This window comes from Triticum urartu, chromosome 3A (assembly GCF_056163025.1).
Source record: "Triticum urartu cultivar PI428250 chromosome 3A, HENAU_Tu73, whole genome shotgun sequence".
Lineage (NCBI taxonomy): Eukaryota > Viridiplantae > Streptophyta > Magnoliopsida > Poales > Poaceae > Triticum > Triticum urartu.
The window spans coordinates 46,170,319-46,185,325 of record NC_141875.1 but is presented as its reverse complement, the minus strand read 5'-3'; the positions used below and the strand labels follow the sequence as shown (position 1 = coordinate 46,185,325).

The following is a 15,007-nucleotide window of genomic DNA, read 5'->3' as shown; positions in this document are numbered from 1 at the left end:
GTCATCGGTATGTTACTTGCCCGGGATCCGATCGTCAGTATCTCAATACCTAGTTCAATCTCATTACCGGCAAGTCTCTTTACTCGTTCCGTAATACATCATCCCGTAATTAACTCATTAGTCACATTGCTTGCCAGGCTTATAGTGATGTGTATTACCGAGAGGGCCCAGAGATACCTCTCCGACAATCGGAGTGGCAAATCCTAATCTCGATTTATGCCAACTCAACAAACACCATCAGAGACACCTATAGAGCATCTTTATAATCACCCAGTTACGTTGTGATGTTTGATAGCACACAAAGTGTTCCTCTGGTATTCGTGAGTTGCATAATCTCATAGTCATAGGAACATGTATAAGTTATGAAGAAAGCAATAGCAATAAACTAAACGATCATAGTGCTAAGCTAACGGATGGATCAAGTCAATCACATCATTCTCTACTGATGTGATCCCGTTCATCAAATGACAACTCTTTGTCCATCGCTAGAAAACTTAACCATCTTTGATTAATGAGCTAGTCAAGTAGAGGCATACTAGTGACACTCTGTTTATCTATGTATTAACACATGTACTAAGTTTCCGGTTAATACAACTCTAGCATGAATAATAAACATTCATCATGATATAAGGAAATATAAATAACAACTTTATTACTGCCTCTAGAGCATATTTCCTTCAACGGTCTCACTATGTATAGCTTCCTTCTCTAGCCATGTCAAAGTCTTTCCATCTGCCCTAGCGGTTACTAGTGCAGCCCTAAATGCCACAACCCACGCGGTCCTGGGTTCAAGTCCCAGCCGCAATAATTTTTTGTGCATTTTCCACCCTTCATTTTTTAGATAAATTATTTTTTTCTCAATGTAATGTCCTTCAAAAATGTTCATTAATTTTGGCATCGGGTGTAAACCTCTACCAGAGCTGAGGCACATTTTCCATGACATTTTGGTCTTTGATTTAAATCATGGTGTATTTGAATTGGAGTAATTAAATTGATATTAAATATTTAACAGCTCCAAAAAAATATAAACTTAATTGTTTGGCTCTGGAATAATTCAATTAGCTTTCACAAAAAGTTTTAGCATTACATAAAATGATTTACTATCTAAATTAAATCAGAACAGAAAACAGAAAAACACGCAAGAGATCTCATTTGCCCACCCCCGAATGGGCCTAATTGGATGCAGTTGGCCCATTAGTCTAGCCGGCACTTGGCTCTCCACTCTGAATTTGGCCCACAGAGGAACTTTTTTTTACAAAAAGGCAGAGCAGAGAGCTGCATTTCATTGATCAAAGTTTCTGAATTTCTCATTTCTTCTTCCTTTTTTCAACATATTTAAATGTTGGTCATTCTTCTCTTTTTTCAACATTTAAACAAATTTGACCAACATTTAAACAAGGTGAATTTTTCATACAATTTCAAGCTTACAAATTCCTCCTTAATTCATGCCTTTCCATATAATTTCAATAGTACACCCAGTGCGATTACCATACCTACAAATGCACAAAAGTAATTGCAAATGGGTATTTGTGCTTGATCTTCAAGCTTCCTAACCTTCTTCTTCAACATCCTAACCTCAGCAACTAGCTCTCTGTCAGTGCATGCTTCGCCCTCCATCTCTTCTTCCGGAGCTCGTGTTGCGGCCACTGCCGTTCGTGGCAGCATGCGCAACCATTCTTCATGCTCTTCTTGCAGTTCATTCATCAGAGTCTTGGCCAGAGCATCGACCCAAAGGAAGAATGTAGGATCGAAAGTATGTCTAGAGGGGGGGTGATTAGACTACTTGACCAAATAAAAACTTAACCTTTTCCCAATTTTAGTTCTTGGCAGATTTTAGCTATTGTAGGACAAGTCAAGCAATCATCACACAATTCAAGCAAGCATGCAAAGAGTATATTGGCAGCGGAAAGTAAAGCATGCAACTTGCAAGAATGTAAAGGGAAGGGTTTGGAGAATTCAAACGCAATTGGAGACACAGATGTTTTTCCCGTGGTTCGGATAGGTGGTGCTATCCTACATCCACGTTGATGGAGACTTCAACCCACAAAGGGTAACGGTTGCGCGAGTCCACGGAGGGCTCCACCCACAAAGGGTAACGGTTGCGCGAGTCCACGAAGGGCTCCACCCATGAAGGGTCCACGAAGAAGCAACCACCCACAAAGGGTCCACGAAGAAGCAACCTTGTCTATCCCACCATGGCCATCGCCCACAAAGGACTTGCCTCACTAGCGGTAGATCTTCACGAAGTAGGCGATCTCCTTGCCCTTACAAACTCCTTGGTTCAACTCCACAATCTTGTCGGAGGCTCCCAAGTAACACCTAGCCAATCTAGGAGACACCACTCTCCAAGAAGTAACAAATGGTGTGTAGGTAATGAACTCCTTGCTCTTGTGCTTCAAATGATAGTCTCCCCAACACTCAACTCTCTCTCATAGGATTTGGATTTTGTGGAAAGAAGATTTGAGTGGAAAGCAACTTGGGGAAGGCTAGAGATCAAGATTCATATGGTAGGAATGGAATATCTTGGTCTCAACACATGAGTAGGTGGTTCTCTCTCAGAACATATGAGTTGGAATTGTGTATGTGTTCTGATGGCTCTCTCTACGAATGAAGAGGAGGTGGAGGGGTATATATAGCCTCCACACAAAATCCAACCGTTACACACAGTTTTCCAATCTCGGTGGGACCGAATCAACAAACTCGGTCGGACCAAAAAGGTAAACCTAGTGACCGTTAGAGATTTTCGGTGGGACTGACATGCAACTCGGTAGGACCGATATGGTTAGGGTTTGGGCATAACGTAATCTCGGTGAGACCGACTACACAAACTCGGTGAGACCGATTTTGGTAATTAGCTAACCAGAGAGTTGGTCAGACAAACTCGGTGGGACCGATTTGCTCTTTCGGTGAGACCAAAAAGTTACAAAAGGGAAACACTGAATTTACATTGCAATCTCGGTGGGACCGATTCGCTCTTTCGGTGAGACCGAAAAGTTACAAAAGGGAAACAGAGAGTTTGCAATCCCATCTCGGTGAGACCAAGATCCCTATCGGTAGAACCGAATTGCTAGGGTTTGGCAGTGGCTTATGACAAGTGAAACTCGGTGGCGCCGGATAGAAAGAATCGGTAGGACCGAGTTTGGCTTAGGGTTTAGGTCAAATGTGGATATGGGAAAGTAGTTGAGGGTTTTGGAGCATATCACTAAGCACATGAAGCAAGAGGCTCATTAAGCAACACCTCATCCCTCCTTGATAGTATTGGCTTTTCCTAAAGACTCAATGTGATCTTGGATCACTAAAATATAAAATGAAGAGTCTTGAGCTTTTGAGCTTGAGCCAATCCTTTGTCCTTAGCATTTTGAGGGTTCCATTTTCACCATCCATGCCATGCCAATCATTGAGCTTTCCTGAAATAATCATCTTGGAATAGCATTAGCTCAATGAGCTATATGTTGTTATGAATTACCAAAACCACTTAGGGATAGTTGCACTTTCAATATCCCCCTTTTTGATAATTGATGACAACATATAGATCAAAGCTTCGACAAATGATAATAAGCATGAAATATATCGTCGCTTTGAGAAGTATGTGACAAGTAAGAGCTCCCCCTAAATTTGTACATATTTAAATTTTGCTTTGGACTGCAAATGCACAAAGAGTTAGAGTCATGGGTTACTCTTCCATGTCACATACATCTTGGTGGAGCGCTTAAAATGATAAGAATGAAATACATGCACTCATCACCAAGAATAGTGAATGATCACATAAGATAGATAAGATAATAGCATTCATCAAGCATTAAGTGTAGCTTATGATCAAACACATGATCATCAATGTCTCACGAGCAATGACATAGTATCTCAAGCACTCAAAAGCAAACAAAGTTCGAAAAACCACCAAATAAAGCAAGAGAGAAAAAAGCAACACTCTCTCTCTCGAAGCCTATGATCTATACATTTTTCTCCCCCTTTGGCAACAAGTTACCAAAAAGTTCCTAGAAAATGCATAGTGCTAGATCGACGCTCAGGCTTGATCTTCAGGTGGTGGTGGAGTCCGGATCACTCCAAGGACGAAGGCTTCTGTAGACACTGAAGTAGACGCTGGAGCAGGTTGGGCTGGTGCTACAGCTGGAGCTGAGGCAGTTGCTCTTGTGTCAGGAACTGGCACTGCAGACGACCTCGGACCTCGTGGCACTCTAGCAAAGGCATCAGTTGTAGTCCTGCCTCTCCTCTCCTGCATGTCATTTTGGAGCTGCTCCACAGCAGTCTGAATCTCTGTCACCTTAACATCCAAGTCATAGAACTTTTGTTCCATGATTCTCTCTAGGCTTGCCTGGTTCTGAGTTAGGGTGGCTAGTCCTTTCTCAATCCGCAGGGTGGATGCAACCAAGCTTCTCTTGTTTGGTTTTCAAGAAATACTCAGATGCCTCCTCTTGAGTTGGCATCTTGGCAGCTTTCTCCTTCCTTGCCTTTTCCTTCTTTGCTTGTGCTTGGGCAGACGATGGCTCATTCTCAATCATAACAACTTGATTATCTTCAAAATCTGGACGGATGGGCAGGTGTTCCTTGTCCAACAAGTATATGCCCGTGCCCATCTTAGAGTTAATGAGCTCCTGAATTTGTGGGGCATATCCACAGCTCCTCTTCTGATCTGCTGCAGTCCTCTGATAGTCTCTACTATGAGGCTCATGACCTTGAATTTCTGAGGTACATCAAATACATGAAGCAAATTGATTGCATGGCCTCTGATCATCTTGTGATCTCCAGACTTGGGTAATAAGGTGTGCCTCAATATCCAATTGATGGTTGGCAGCCCTGATAGAAGATAATGCACAGACCCAAACTTGAAAGTATCAAGTGCCTCGTTTGGAATTTCCTTGTACATATTGGACATCGAGTTATGATCCATCTTTTTCTTAGCATAGACATCCAAGTCACCCTCATGCTCCTCTGGGGCATTGATGAGCTGTGCCCATTCAGCAACTGTTGACTGATATCTGGTTCCTTCTGACATCCATACAATCCTCCCATCTGGATAAAAATGTGCTGTGGAGTAGAACTGCATGATAAGCTCCTCGTTCCACTTTGTGAGCTTCTGCCCAACAAAGTCTGCTACTCCACAAGCATTGAAGCTGTCATACACTCCAGGGTAGTACTCTTCGTTTTCCTTGATGTATTCCCAGTCGACCCATTTCATGTCACAGACTATTTGCTTCTTGTCAAGCAAAACTGTCTCATAGAAGTCCTGTTGTTCCTTGGTGTGAAATATGTAATCCACAGCAGTTCTTCTCCTTGAAGCATACGGATCTGCTTCTCTCCACTTCCTCAGCCCTGAGTCTCTCCTGAGCTTCATATCCTCAGCCACAGGATGAGCATCGTTGTGGTCTGGGATCTTGGGCTTGAGTTTTCTGAGTACTTGCTCTTCATCATCTTCTTCTACAGCTTCAGGCACTGGGGCCTTGTTCTTCTCAGTTGCAGGTATGCTCCTCGTATTTCTCTTTGGTGCAGACTTGGGCTTGGAGGCAGCTTTGGGTGCTTCTTTGGGCTTAGATGTGGCAGCCCCTGATCTTATAGCATCACCCATAAGCTTAGGTGCCTTAGGTGCTGGTGTAGAAACCTCTTCTTCTTCCTCTTCTTCCATGATGGAAGCCTTTCCAAGCACTCTGGCTACGGTCTTCTTGACCCTTTCCTTCCTTTTCTTTCCTTCAGCAGCAACTGGCTCAGGAATCTGAGTTGAGGCTCTGGCCTTTGGCATAGGCTGCCTACCTGCTGGCCTTTTGATCTTTAATCCTGGCTTTGTGCCTTGAGCTGGTTCAACTCTCTTGGAAGTTGCTTCCTCTTCTGCCACATAATCTTCATCCTCAGAATCTGAAATTCTCTTCTTCCTCTATCTGGTGGCAGCTTTTGGCAAATTGCTTGGGGTACTTCTGCTGCCATCATCTGAAGAGCTGGAGGGACTAGTGCCCTCACTCATGTGCACTTGCTGTTCTGACACATTCTGGCTGTCACTCTGATCTGACATGATGAACAAGCTGTCTGCTGACCCTGTGAATAGTTTATAGATGAGGTAGAATAGATGAGCTTCACAAAATGCAGAGATTTTTGCAAAAGAATGATCCACAAACTTAGTTTTAGTTTCCCACTGAAATCATCTCGGATCTACCGATTTTTAAACTCGGTGATACCGAAGCAGTTTTGGCACCTAAACTAGTGAACTCGGTCAGACCGAGTCACAATTCGGTGGCACCGAGACTGCTAGGGTTTCACAGAGTTCCAAAATCGGTCACACCGATAAGTAATTCTCGGTCAGACCGAGTCTCACTTGTGCAATGGCATAAGCCAAATCGGTGGGACCGAGTTTTTCAACTCGGTGGGTCCGAGATGGTTTCGACGGAAACCTAACCCTAAAATTTTCGAATCAAACCTAATCTACGAGCGCATTGACTGGATAGGAGTGTTTCAATCGTGGCAAGAATCATGATGATCACAATGTGCTAAGAATTGGATTGGAGAATAGCACAAAGATCGAGTCTATACCCTAATTCGGCGGAGACTCGCGACGGCGACAACGGCGGGGTAGAATTCCGTTGACGGCGATGGAGACCAGCAACTGGAGGCGGCTGGTGGCGAGGAGACGATCCAGAGACCACGTTGGCAGAGCAGGCTATCGCGCGGGCGAAGGGGTTCGGAGAAATTTCCAAATTTTTGCCCGTGACTATATATAGCCCAACCCTGTCGGTGTGACCGAGTGGAACAACTCGGTGGCATCGAGATTCATAACTGCAAGCAGTTACTGAAACTCGGTGTGACCGAAAGGTTCAAATTGGTTGCACCGAGATCGAAAACCTAGATCAACTTAATGATCTCGGTAGGACCGAAAGTGGGGTATCGGTCAGACCGAGAATCATAAAGAGGTTTTGGAAGTTTAAGTCTATGACGAATCGGGGACTCCGAGCGCTCCTCACACAGAGTGGTTCGAATCTGACTTGATCAAATTTTGTGATGTAGCATGAATAGAGTTTGAGACGAGAAAAGCATAGATAGCTAGAGGAGGTTCTTAGGCATTCTTGTCCATCCACTTGGCAAAAGGAAATAAAACAAAACAATCAAAGCAACAAGTGGATGTCCTCGAATGAGTAAAATATGCAACCAGCATGCTCGCACAATAAGATGGCAAATGAAATATGTGACAAGGCATGCACAACCAATTCTAGCATCTATCAAGCAATTTGCGATGACAAGGTCATCTATATATGAGTATATTGACTTAGGAGTCAAGTGAGAACACTTGATCATAGGTCATACTCATCGTTTAAGCTCAAGTGGGGTTACCACTTTTACATAAAGCATTGTTGTGTTCACATCTTTAGAGTTGCTTTAGCTCAAGTCTTAGAGTAAAGCTCCCCCTAGATGTGATATCCCCCCTTAGAGGGATGAACTAACCTCGGGTTTTGTCGATGATGACTTCATGTAGATGTTGAAGATGTGGATGCTCAATGTTGATGTAGATCACTTGGAGCTATCCATTTGAGTGAATTGCACTTTCAATACCTACATGGGTTAGTCCCACAAGGAACAAACAAGGATATCCATAGACATAGAGTGATGCACACACAAGATGATGTCCATGAAAACTTTTAGGTTACCTTGTCCCTTGTCTTACCAACAAGAGGGTTTGTGACTCCTTGAACTAGTGCAAGATGTGGAAGTTGATTGCACTTGTTCTTGCCAAAATGATAAGAGTGAAGTATGTTGGCGGAGTCACCCTCAAAAACTCTCTAGTTCTTCTTCTTTTGGATCCACACCATCTTGATGGGAATCCTTGGAGTTGTAGTCGTACTTGATGAAGTGGAACTTGAAGTAGTCTTGGGAATCCACTTGACTAAGGTCTTAGGAGCTTCTTCAAATGCATCAATTTCCTCTTGAAGCTTGTCTTGCCTTTTTGCTTGTAGTCTTGTGGTGGAAGATCATCTTGAACTTGTGTCCCCTTGAAAGAAGTATCATACTTCTCTTGTTGAGGAACAAACTTTGTCTTGGGGTATTGATCTTCTTCCCACTCAACTCCATTGGCATTGAACTTTCGTTCAAAACCAACACCTTGATTCTTCCGGTGCATTCCTTGCTTACGCACAATTTCCTCGAATTGCTTACTCCCGGCAAGGCTTTTGTACACTCATTTCTCTATAATTCCCTTCAATAAGCTATTTTCTTGCTCAAGTGTAACTTGGCTAAGAGAATCATTAGTGGAATCAAGAGAACTACTAGAAGCAACAATATTGGATTTAGCATTGATCATTGTTACTACTAGAGAAAGAATCTTTCTTGTTCTTGTTACTAGACTTGACTTGAGGCATGTAAGTGGATAAGAGTAAACGCTTGGCAATGTAAGAAGAACTTTTCTTGCGGAGATCATCATTGATTGCTTTTAAGAACTCATGCTCTTGCTCAAGATTGAGCTTTTCAAAGCGTAATTTCTCATGAGCTCTTAAAAGTTCTCGATGATCTTCGAAGATAGTTTCATGAGCTAACTTAAGAGTGTTTAGTTCTTTAGTTAGAGCCTCAATTTTCTCCTTATCATTGTCATTAGTTTTATCTTGATTAGCATGATTAATTGACGTTTCATCATAGTATTCATCACTAGAGTTGTCAACAAGCAAATCATCACCTAACAAGTCATCTTCATCACTATTGAACTCAACATACTCGGGGTGTGTTACCTTAGGACCTTTGGCCATGAAGCATCTTCCAATTCCTTCATTTGGTGAGTCAAATATGTTGTAGGAGTTGGTTGACACAAGTGCTAGACCAGCAACACCTTCATCTTGAGTATCTTTGGAGTCGGAGTGATAACTTCTCTCGGAGTGGCTGTCGGAGTCGGAGCCGGATACCCATTCACCAACATGAGCTTGATGTCTTTGTTTTGTGTAGCTCCTTGATGATTTTTCCTTCCTTTCCGAATCCTTGCTTCTCCGTGAGTATCTTTGTTCGTAACGATCATCTCTACTCCTTCTCTCTCTTGGTGGTGATTCTTTGCTTCTTCTTTTTGGAGAATCTTCTCTTCTCTTGTAGGGAGCCGTACACTCATTGGAATAGTGTCCGGGTCTTCCACAACTGTAGCAGTTTCGCTCTCGACTAGAAGATCTTTTGTCATTGTAGGACCTTGACTTGAAGCTTCTATCTTTGCTTCTACTCTTGTAGAACTTGTTGAAGTTCTTCACCATTAAGCTCAATTCTTCATTGAAGTTTTGTTTCTCACATGATGATGTAGGGGCTTCACATGAGGCTTTGTAGGCACCACTTGATTTGTTGTGAAGTTCCTCTTTATCCTTAAGTGACATCTCATGAGCAACAATTCTTCCAATCACCTCCGTTGGCTTGAGATCTTTGTAATTGGGCATCATTTGGATCAATGTGCACACGGTATCATATTTTCCATCCAAGGCTCTTAGAATCTTCTTGATGATGAATCTATCGGTCATCTCTTCACTTCCTAAGCCGGCAATCTCATTTGTGATGAGAGCAAGCCTAGAGTACATTTCAGCGACACCTTCACCATCCTTCATTTTGAACTTGTCAAGTTGACTTTGAAGCACATCCAACTTGGATTCCTTGACGGAGTCGGTACCTTCGTGCATATCAATCAAAGTGTCCCAAATTTCCTTTGCATTCTCAAGACGGCCGATTTTGTTGAATTCTTCGGGGCACAATCCGTTGAAGAGAATATCACAAGCTTGAGTATTGTATTGCAACATCTTCAACTCATCCGCGGTAGCTTCATGGTTTGGTTCTTTCCCATCAAAGAAGTCACCTTGCAAACCAACACACACAATAGCCCAAACGGCGGGGTTATGTCCAAGAATATGCATTTTTATTTTATGCTTCCAACTAGCAAAATTAGTACCATCAAAGTAAGGACCTCTACGGTGATAATTTCTCTCGCTAGACGCCATACTCTCCTAGGTTGTGAAACCAAGGCTATGACCACCAAAAGCTATGGAGATCAAAGCAAATGGAGACCAAAGCTCTGATACCACTTGTAGGATCGAAAGTATGTCTAGAGGGGGGTGATTAGACTACTTGACCAAATAAAAACTTAACCTTTTCCCAATTTTAGTTCTTGGCAGATTTTAGCTATTGTAGGACAAGTCAAGCAATCATCACACAATTCAAGCAAGCATGCAAAGAGTATATTGGCAGCGGAAAGTAAAGCATGCAACTTGCAAGAATGTAAAGGGAAGGGTTTGGAGAATTCAAACGCAATTGGAGACACGGATGTTTTTCCCGTGGTTCGGATAGGTGGTGCTATCCTACATCCATGTTGATGGAGACTTCAACCCACAAAGGGTAACGGTTGCGCGAGTCCACGGAGGGCTCCACCCACAAAGGGTAACGGTTGCGCGAGTCCACGAAGGGCTCCACCCATGAAGGGTCCACGAAGAAGCAACCACCCACAAAGGGTCCACGAAGAAGCAACCTTGTCTATCCCACCATGGCCATCGCCCACAAAGGACTTGCCTCACTAGCGGTAGATCTTCACGAAGTAGGCGATCTCCTTGCCCTTACAAACTCCTTGGTTCAACTCCACAATCTTGTCGGAGGCTCCCAAGTAACACCTAGCCAATCTAGGAGACACCACTCTCCAAGAAGTAACAAATGGTGTGTAGGTAATGAACTCCTTGCTCTTGTGCTTCAAATGATAGTCTCCCCAACACTCAACTCTCTCTCATAGGATTTGGATTTTGTGGAAAGAAGATTTGAGTGGAAAGCAACTTGGGGAAGGCTAGAGATCAAGATTCATATGGTAGGAATGGAATATCTTGGTCTCAACACATGAGTAGGTGGTTCTCTCTCAGAACATATGAGTTGGAATTGTGTATGTGTTCTGATGGCTCTCTCTACGAATGAAGAGGAGGTGGAGGGGTATATATAGCCTCCACACAAAATCCAACCGTTACACATAGTTTTCCAATCTCGGTGGGACCGAATCAACAAACTCGGTCGGACCGAAAAGGTAAACCTAGTGACCGTTAGAGATTTTCGGTGGGACTGACATGCAACTCGGTAGGACCGATATGGTTAGGGTTTGGGCATAACGTAATCTCGGTGAAACCGATTGCACAAACTCGGTGAGACCGATTTTGGTAATTAGCTAACCAGAGAGTTGGTCAGGCAAACTCGGTGGGACCGATTTGCTCTTTCGGTGAAACCGAAAAGTTACAAAAGGGAAACACTGAATTTACATTGCAATCTCGGTGGGACCGATTCGCTCTTTCGGTGAGACCGAAAAGTTACGAAAGGGAAACAGAGAGTTTGCAATCCCATCTCGGTGAGACCGAGATCCCTATCGGTAGAACCGAATTGCTAGGGTTTGGCAGTGGCTTATGACAAGTGAAACTCGGTGGCGCCGGATAGAAAGAATCGGTAGGACCGAGTTTGGCTTAGGGTTTAGGTCATATGTGGATATGGGAAAGTAGTTGAGGGTTTTGGAGCATATCACTAAGCACATGAAGCAAGAGGCTCATTAAGCAACACCTCATCCCTCCTTGATAGTATTGGCTTTTTCTAAAGACTCAATGTGATCTTGGATCACTAAAATATAAAATGAAGAGTCTTGAGCTTTTGAGCTTGAGCCAATCCTTTGTCCTTAGCATTTTGAGGGTTCCACTTTCACCATCCATGCCATGCCAATCATTGAGCTTTCCTGAAATAATCATCTTGGAATAGCATTAGCTCAATGAGCTATATGTTGTTATGAATTACCAAAACCACCTAGGGATAGTTGCATTTTCAAAGAAACATTTCACCTGCATGAACGTCAAACAGATCAACCCATTTCTCAATGATCCCGACCACGAAAATGGTCCAATTGCCCCGATTCTTACCCGTTTCTCACTTCACATGTAGAACGGACGATTATGGTTCTTCGGTGTGTGAGAAACCCTCCGATCAATGCCCGCCCGGCACCGCGGACAGACGAAGATAGGCATCTCCACGCGCGCCGGGCTCTGCATCCGCGAGGTGGCGCGGGAGCTTGAAGAAGACATGGAGCTCGAAGCCGAAGGGGATCTCAACGCGGTCGCGCCCTCCACAGCTATCTTCCCACCGCCGCTCTCTATGTCGTCGTGGTCACCGCCGTGCTCTCTGTCGCCCGCTCTCTCTGTCGCCGTGGTCACCGCCGCTCTCTGTTGCCCGCTTATATAGCACACCCGCAACGGCTCTCTGCTCAATGGCTCTTTGTTGGGTCCCACAAGCCACGCGTGCAACGGTCTGATCGTCTAGCGTGTCTCTGCCGCCTGGTCCCACCTGTAAGGGCCGAGTCAAAACGTTGACCTAAGGAGACGGCAGTGTTCACGGAACGAGTCAGTACGGACAGACTAGGGGCAAAACTGAGCACGATTCGCAACTGAGGGCAAAACTGAGCACATGAACACCATTAAGAGCAAAAGGATAATTAACCCTTAAAAAGAAAAAGGGGGGGTATGGGAATCAAACCCACGACCTCCAACTTGGTAGGTAAGGAACCAATCAGTGCGCTGCTCACATCATCATTGAATGTAAGGGGGTCTCCTCTTATTGAGTTATGGACCAGCGGGACAAAAAAATAAGAAACCAAACATTTTTCTCATTTATCGGTGGCATTGGTGGATAAATTTTTGCAACTTTAGAGACGGTTTTAATGATGGACGGGCAGAAGCCATAGCCGCTTTATTAGTATAAGGTAAAGATAAAGATAAAGATATGGATATTTAGTCACTACGTCTCTTGCCTGACCATTGTGCATTGACCCCCGGCCCTCGCGTCAAACTACAAAAGGGCATGCGCGTGCTGCTTGGGAAGAGATTGAAACTTTTACGGTTGGGATCGATTCGAATCATCAATAACCATATATGGGTATTGGCCTCTTTATTCGCATTGCATGCCCATCCTCTTCCCGCATATATAGATCGATCTAGCAAACCATGAATCTGGCCGCCATGGCTTCGACGCCGCAAAACACGGCGTCGACGCATAAGTCGTCCATTTTCAGAGCGACGCACCACTTCCACATCGTGGGCTACAGATTGCCGAGGATCAACAGCCGTATCAAATCCGGCGACTTTCTTGCCGGCGGCCACACATGGGCCCTCCTCTGCGACTTCAGTGAGAAAGGAGACGATCACCTCTCGTCAATCACCCTCGAGCTCGTCGCCAGCGGCAACAGCAAGGGAGACGTGGTCGTCGCCATGGCCAGCCTCCGCATGGACGACCCGCGCGGCCGGTGGCCGGCTGCCGTGTGGCGGAGCGACGGCCACAACGCCTTCTCCAAAACCGGCAAGAGCTGGAAGCTAACGCTCCCAGATTTATTCCGTGGCCATGAGGCGCTATATGTGGAGGACGACTGCCTCACCATTCTCTGCACCGTCGACGTGCTCGACGAGAAACTGGTTGCCAAAACGGAGAGCACGAAACGCTTCGTCGTCGCGGTGCCATCATCGCCGACCATCTCCCAGGATCTCGAAAAACTTGTGCTACCGGACGCGTCCAGCGGCATACCGCCGGACGTGACGTTCTTGGTGGAGCAGACCGAGATCAAGGCGCACAAGCTCGTGCCCGCCATGTGTTCGTCCGTCTTCGCCGCGGAGTTCAGGTGGCACAGTTCGGCTTCCACCGCGGGAGCGCGCGCCATCAGGATCGATGACATGAGCGTCTCCACCTTCAGGGCCATGCTCCGCTTCATCTACACCGACGAGCTGCCCATCAGACCAAGCAAAAACGTGGGACGGCGCCCCTCCAAGGCGAGGCGCTGTGAAGCCATGGCACGCGACCTGCTCGTGGCAGCCGACCGGTACGACCTGGAAAGGCTGAGGCTCATGTGCGAGAAGATCCTCTCCGAGAACCTCAACGCATCGACCGTCATGTCGACGCTGCTGCTGGTGCGTGGCCGGAAGAGCTGCCGGCAGCTCGAGCAGTCCTGCATCGAGTACATTCTACATTGCAACCCATCCCGACGTGCTCGCGGCCGTGATGGCGACGGAGGAGTACGAGGAGCTCAAGGAAACCTGCAGCCCTTTGGTACTCGAGATCGTAGAGAGAGTTGCAATGGCCATGCATGGCCTTACCGCAACTCTTCCCTTCTGCCGGAGAAGAGCTCATCGACGTTCAACGCGTCGGAGGAGGTGCACGGCTGGCATGACTTCAAGATCCCCAACTTCAACGCCGTGCAGAGGAGTCATGGCGTTGGCCAAAGGATCCATTCCAGCCCTTTTAAGGTCGGCGGCTATGACTGGGTGCTAGACGTGTACCCATCGGGGAGATCCGACGACGCTCGGCACTACATCTCCATTTTCCTCGCGCTTCTATCTCATCTTCCTAAAGGATTCCCCGGCGTCAGGGCGTCCAGGTGCTTCAAGATCGAAGACCCCAGCGGGACGTGGCCGCTCACCGTGAATTACAGCTCTGTCACTCTCTTTGCGAGGGACACTGCTATGTCGTGGGGTTGTCTCAAGTGTGTCGGCATAGAAAATGCGAAATCAAAGTACATGGCAAGTGATGGCTCCTTGACCATACGCTGCGAAGTCGACGTCGCTAAGGAGCCCTGCACTAGTAGGGCTAGCACCATTGGCGCCAGATTCATGGTCATCGTGCACTAGTGCAGAACCGAGCAATAACACCGGTTCGTAAGGCCCTTTAGTGCCGGTTCCATAACCGGCACTAAAGTGTGGGCACTAAAGGCCCCTCCCCTTTTAGTACCGGTTCAGCATGAACCGGTGCTAAAGGGCAACCATGTGGCACGAGCCAGCTCCGAGGGCCGGGAACCCTTTAGTACCGGTTGATAACACCAACCGGTACTAAAATGTTTGGGGGGTTTTTGGTTTTATGATTTCTTTTTCATTTAATTTTGTGTTTTCCATTTTAATTCCTTTTCGTTTGCTGGTATTTTACGATACTACACATTGTACACGTTATGCATATATATATATATATATATATATAGAGAGAGAGAGAGAGAGAGAGAGAATTTCTAGTA

The 15,007-nt window shown here is 45.5% G+C and overlaps 1 protein-coding gene and 1 pseudogene across 1 annotated transcript; one reads left to right on the top strand and one right to left on the bottom strand.

The window, feature by feature from the left end:
- Nucleotides 1–1,443: 1,443 nt before the first annotated feature.
- LOC147978379 (uncharacterized) lies at nucleotides 1,444–12,044 on the bottom strand (annotated as a pseudogene).
- Nucleotides 12,045–12,974: 930 nt separating this feature from the next.
- LOC147978378 (BTB/POZ and MATH domain-containing protein 2-like) lies at nucleotides 12,975–14,630 on the top strand. Its single transcript, XM_087514730.1, has one exon. It carries the CDS (start codon nucleotides 12,975–12,977, stop codon nucleotides 14,628–14,630), a length of 1,656 nt encoding a protein of 551 aa, XP_087370856.1.
- The last annotated feature ends 377 nt before the right edge of the window (nucleotides 14,631–15,007 follow it).

Excerpts from the sequence above, each read along its gene's own strand:
- LOC147978378 (XM_087514730.1), top strand. The coding sequence starts at position 12,975 with ATGGCTTCGACGCCGCAAAACACGGCGTCGACGCATAAGTCGTCCATT.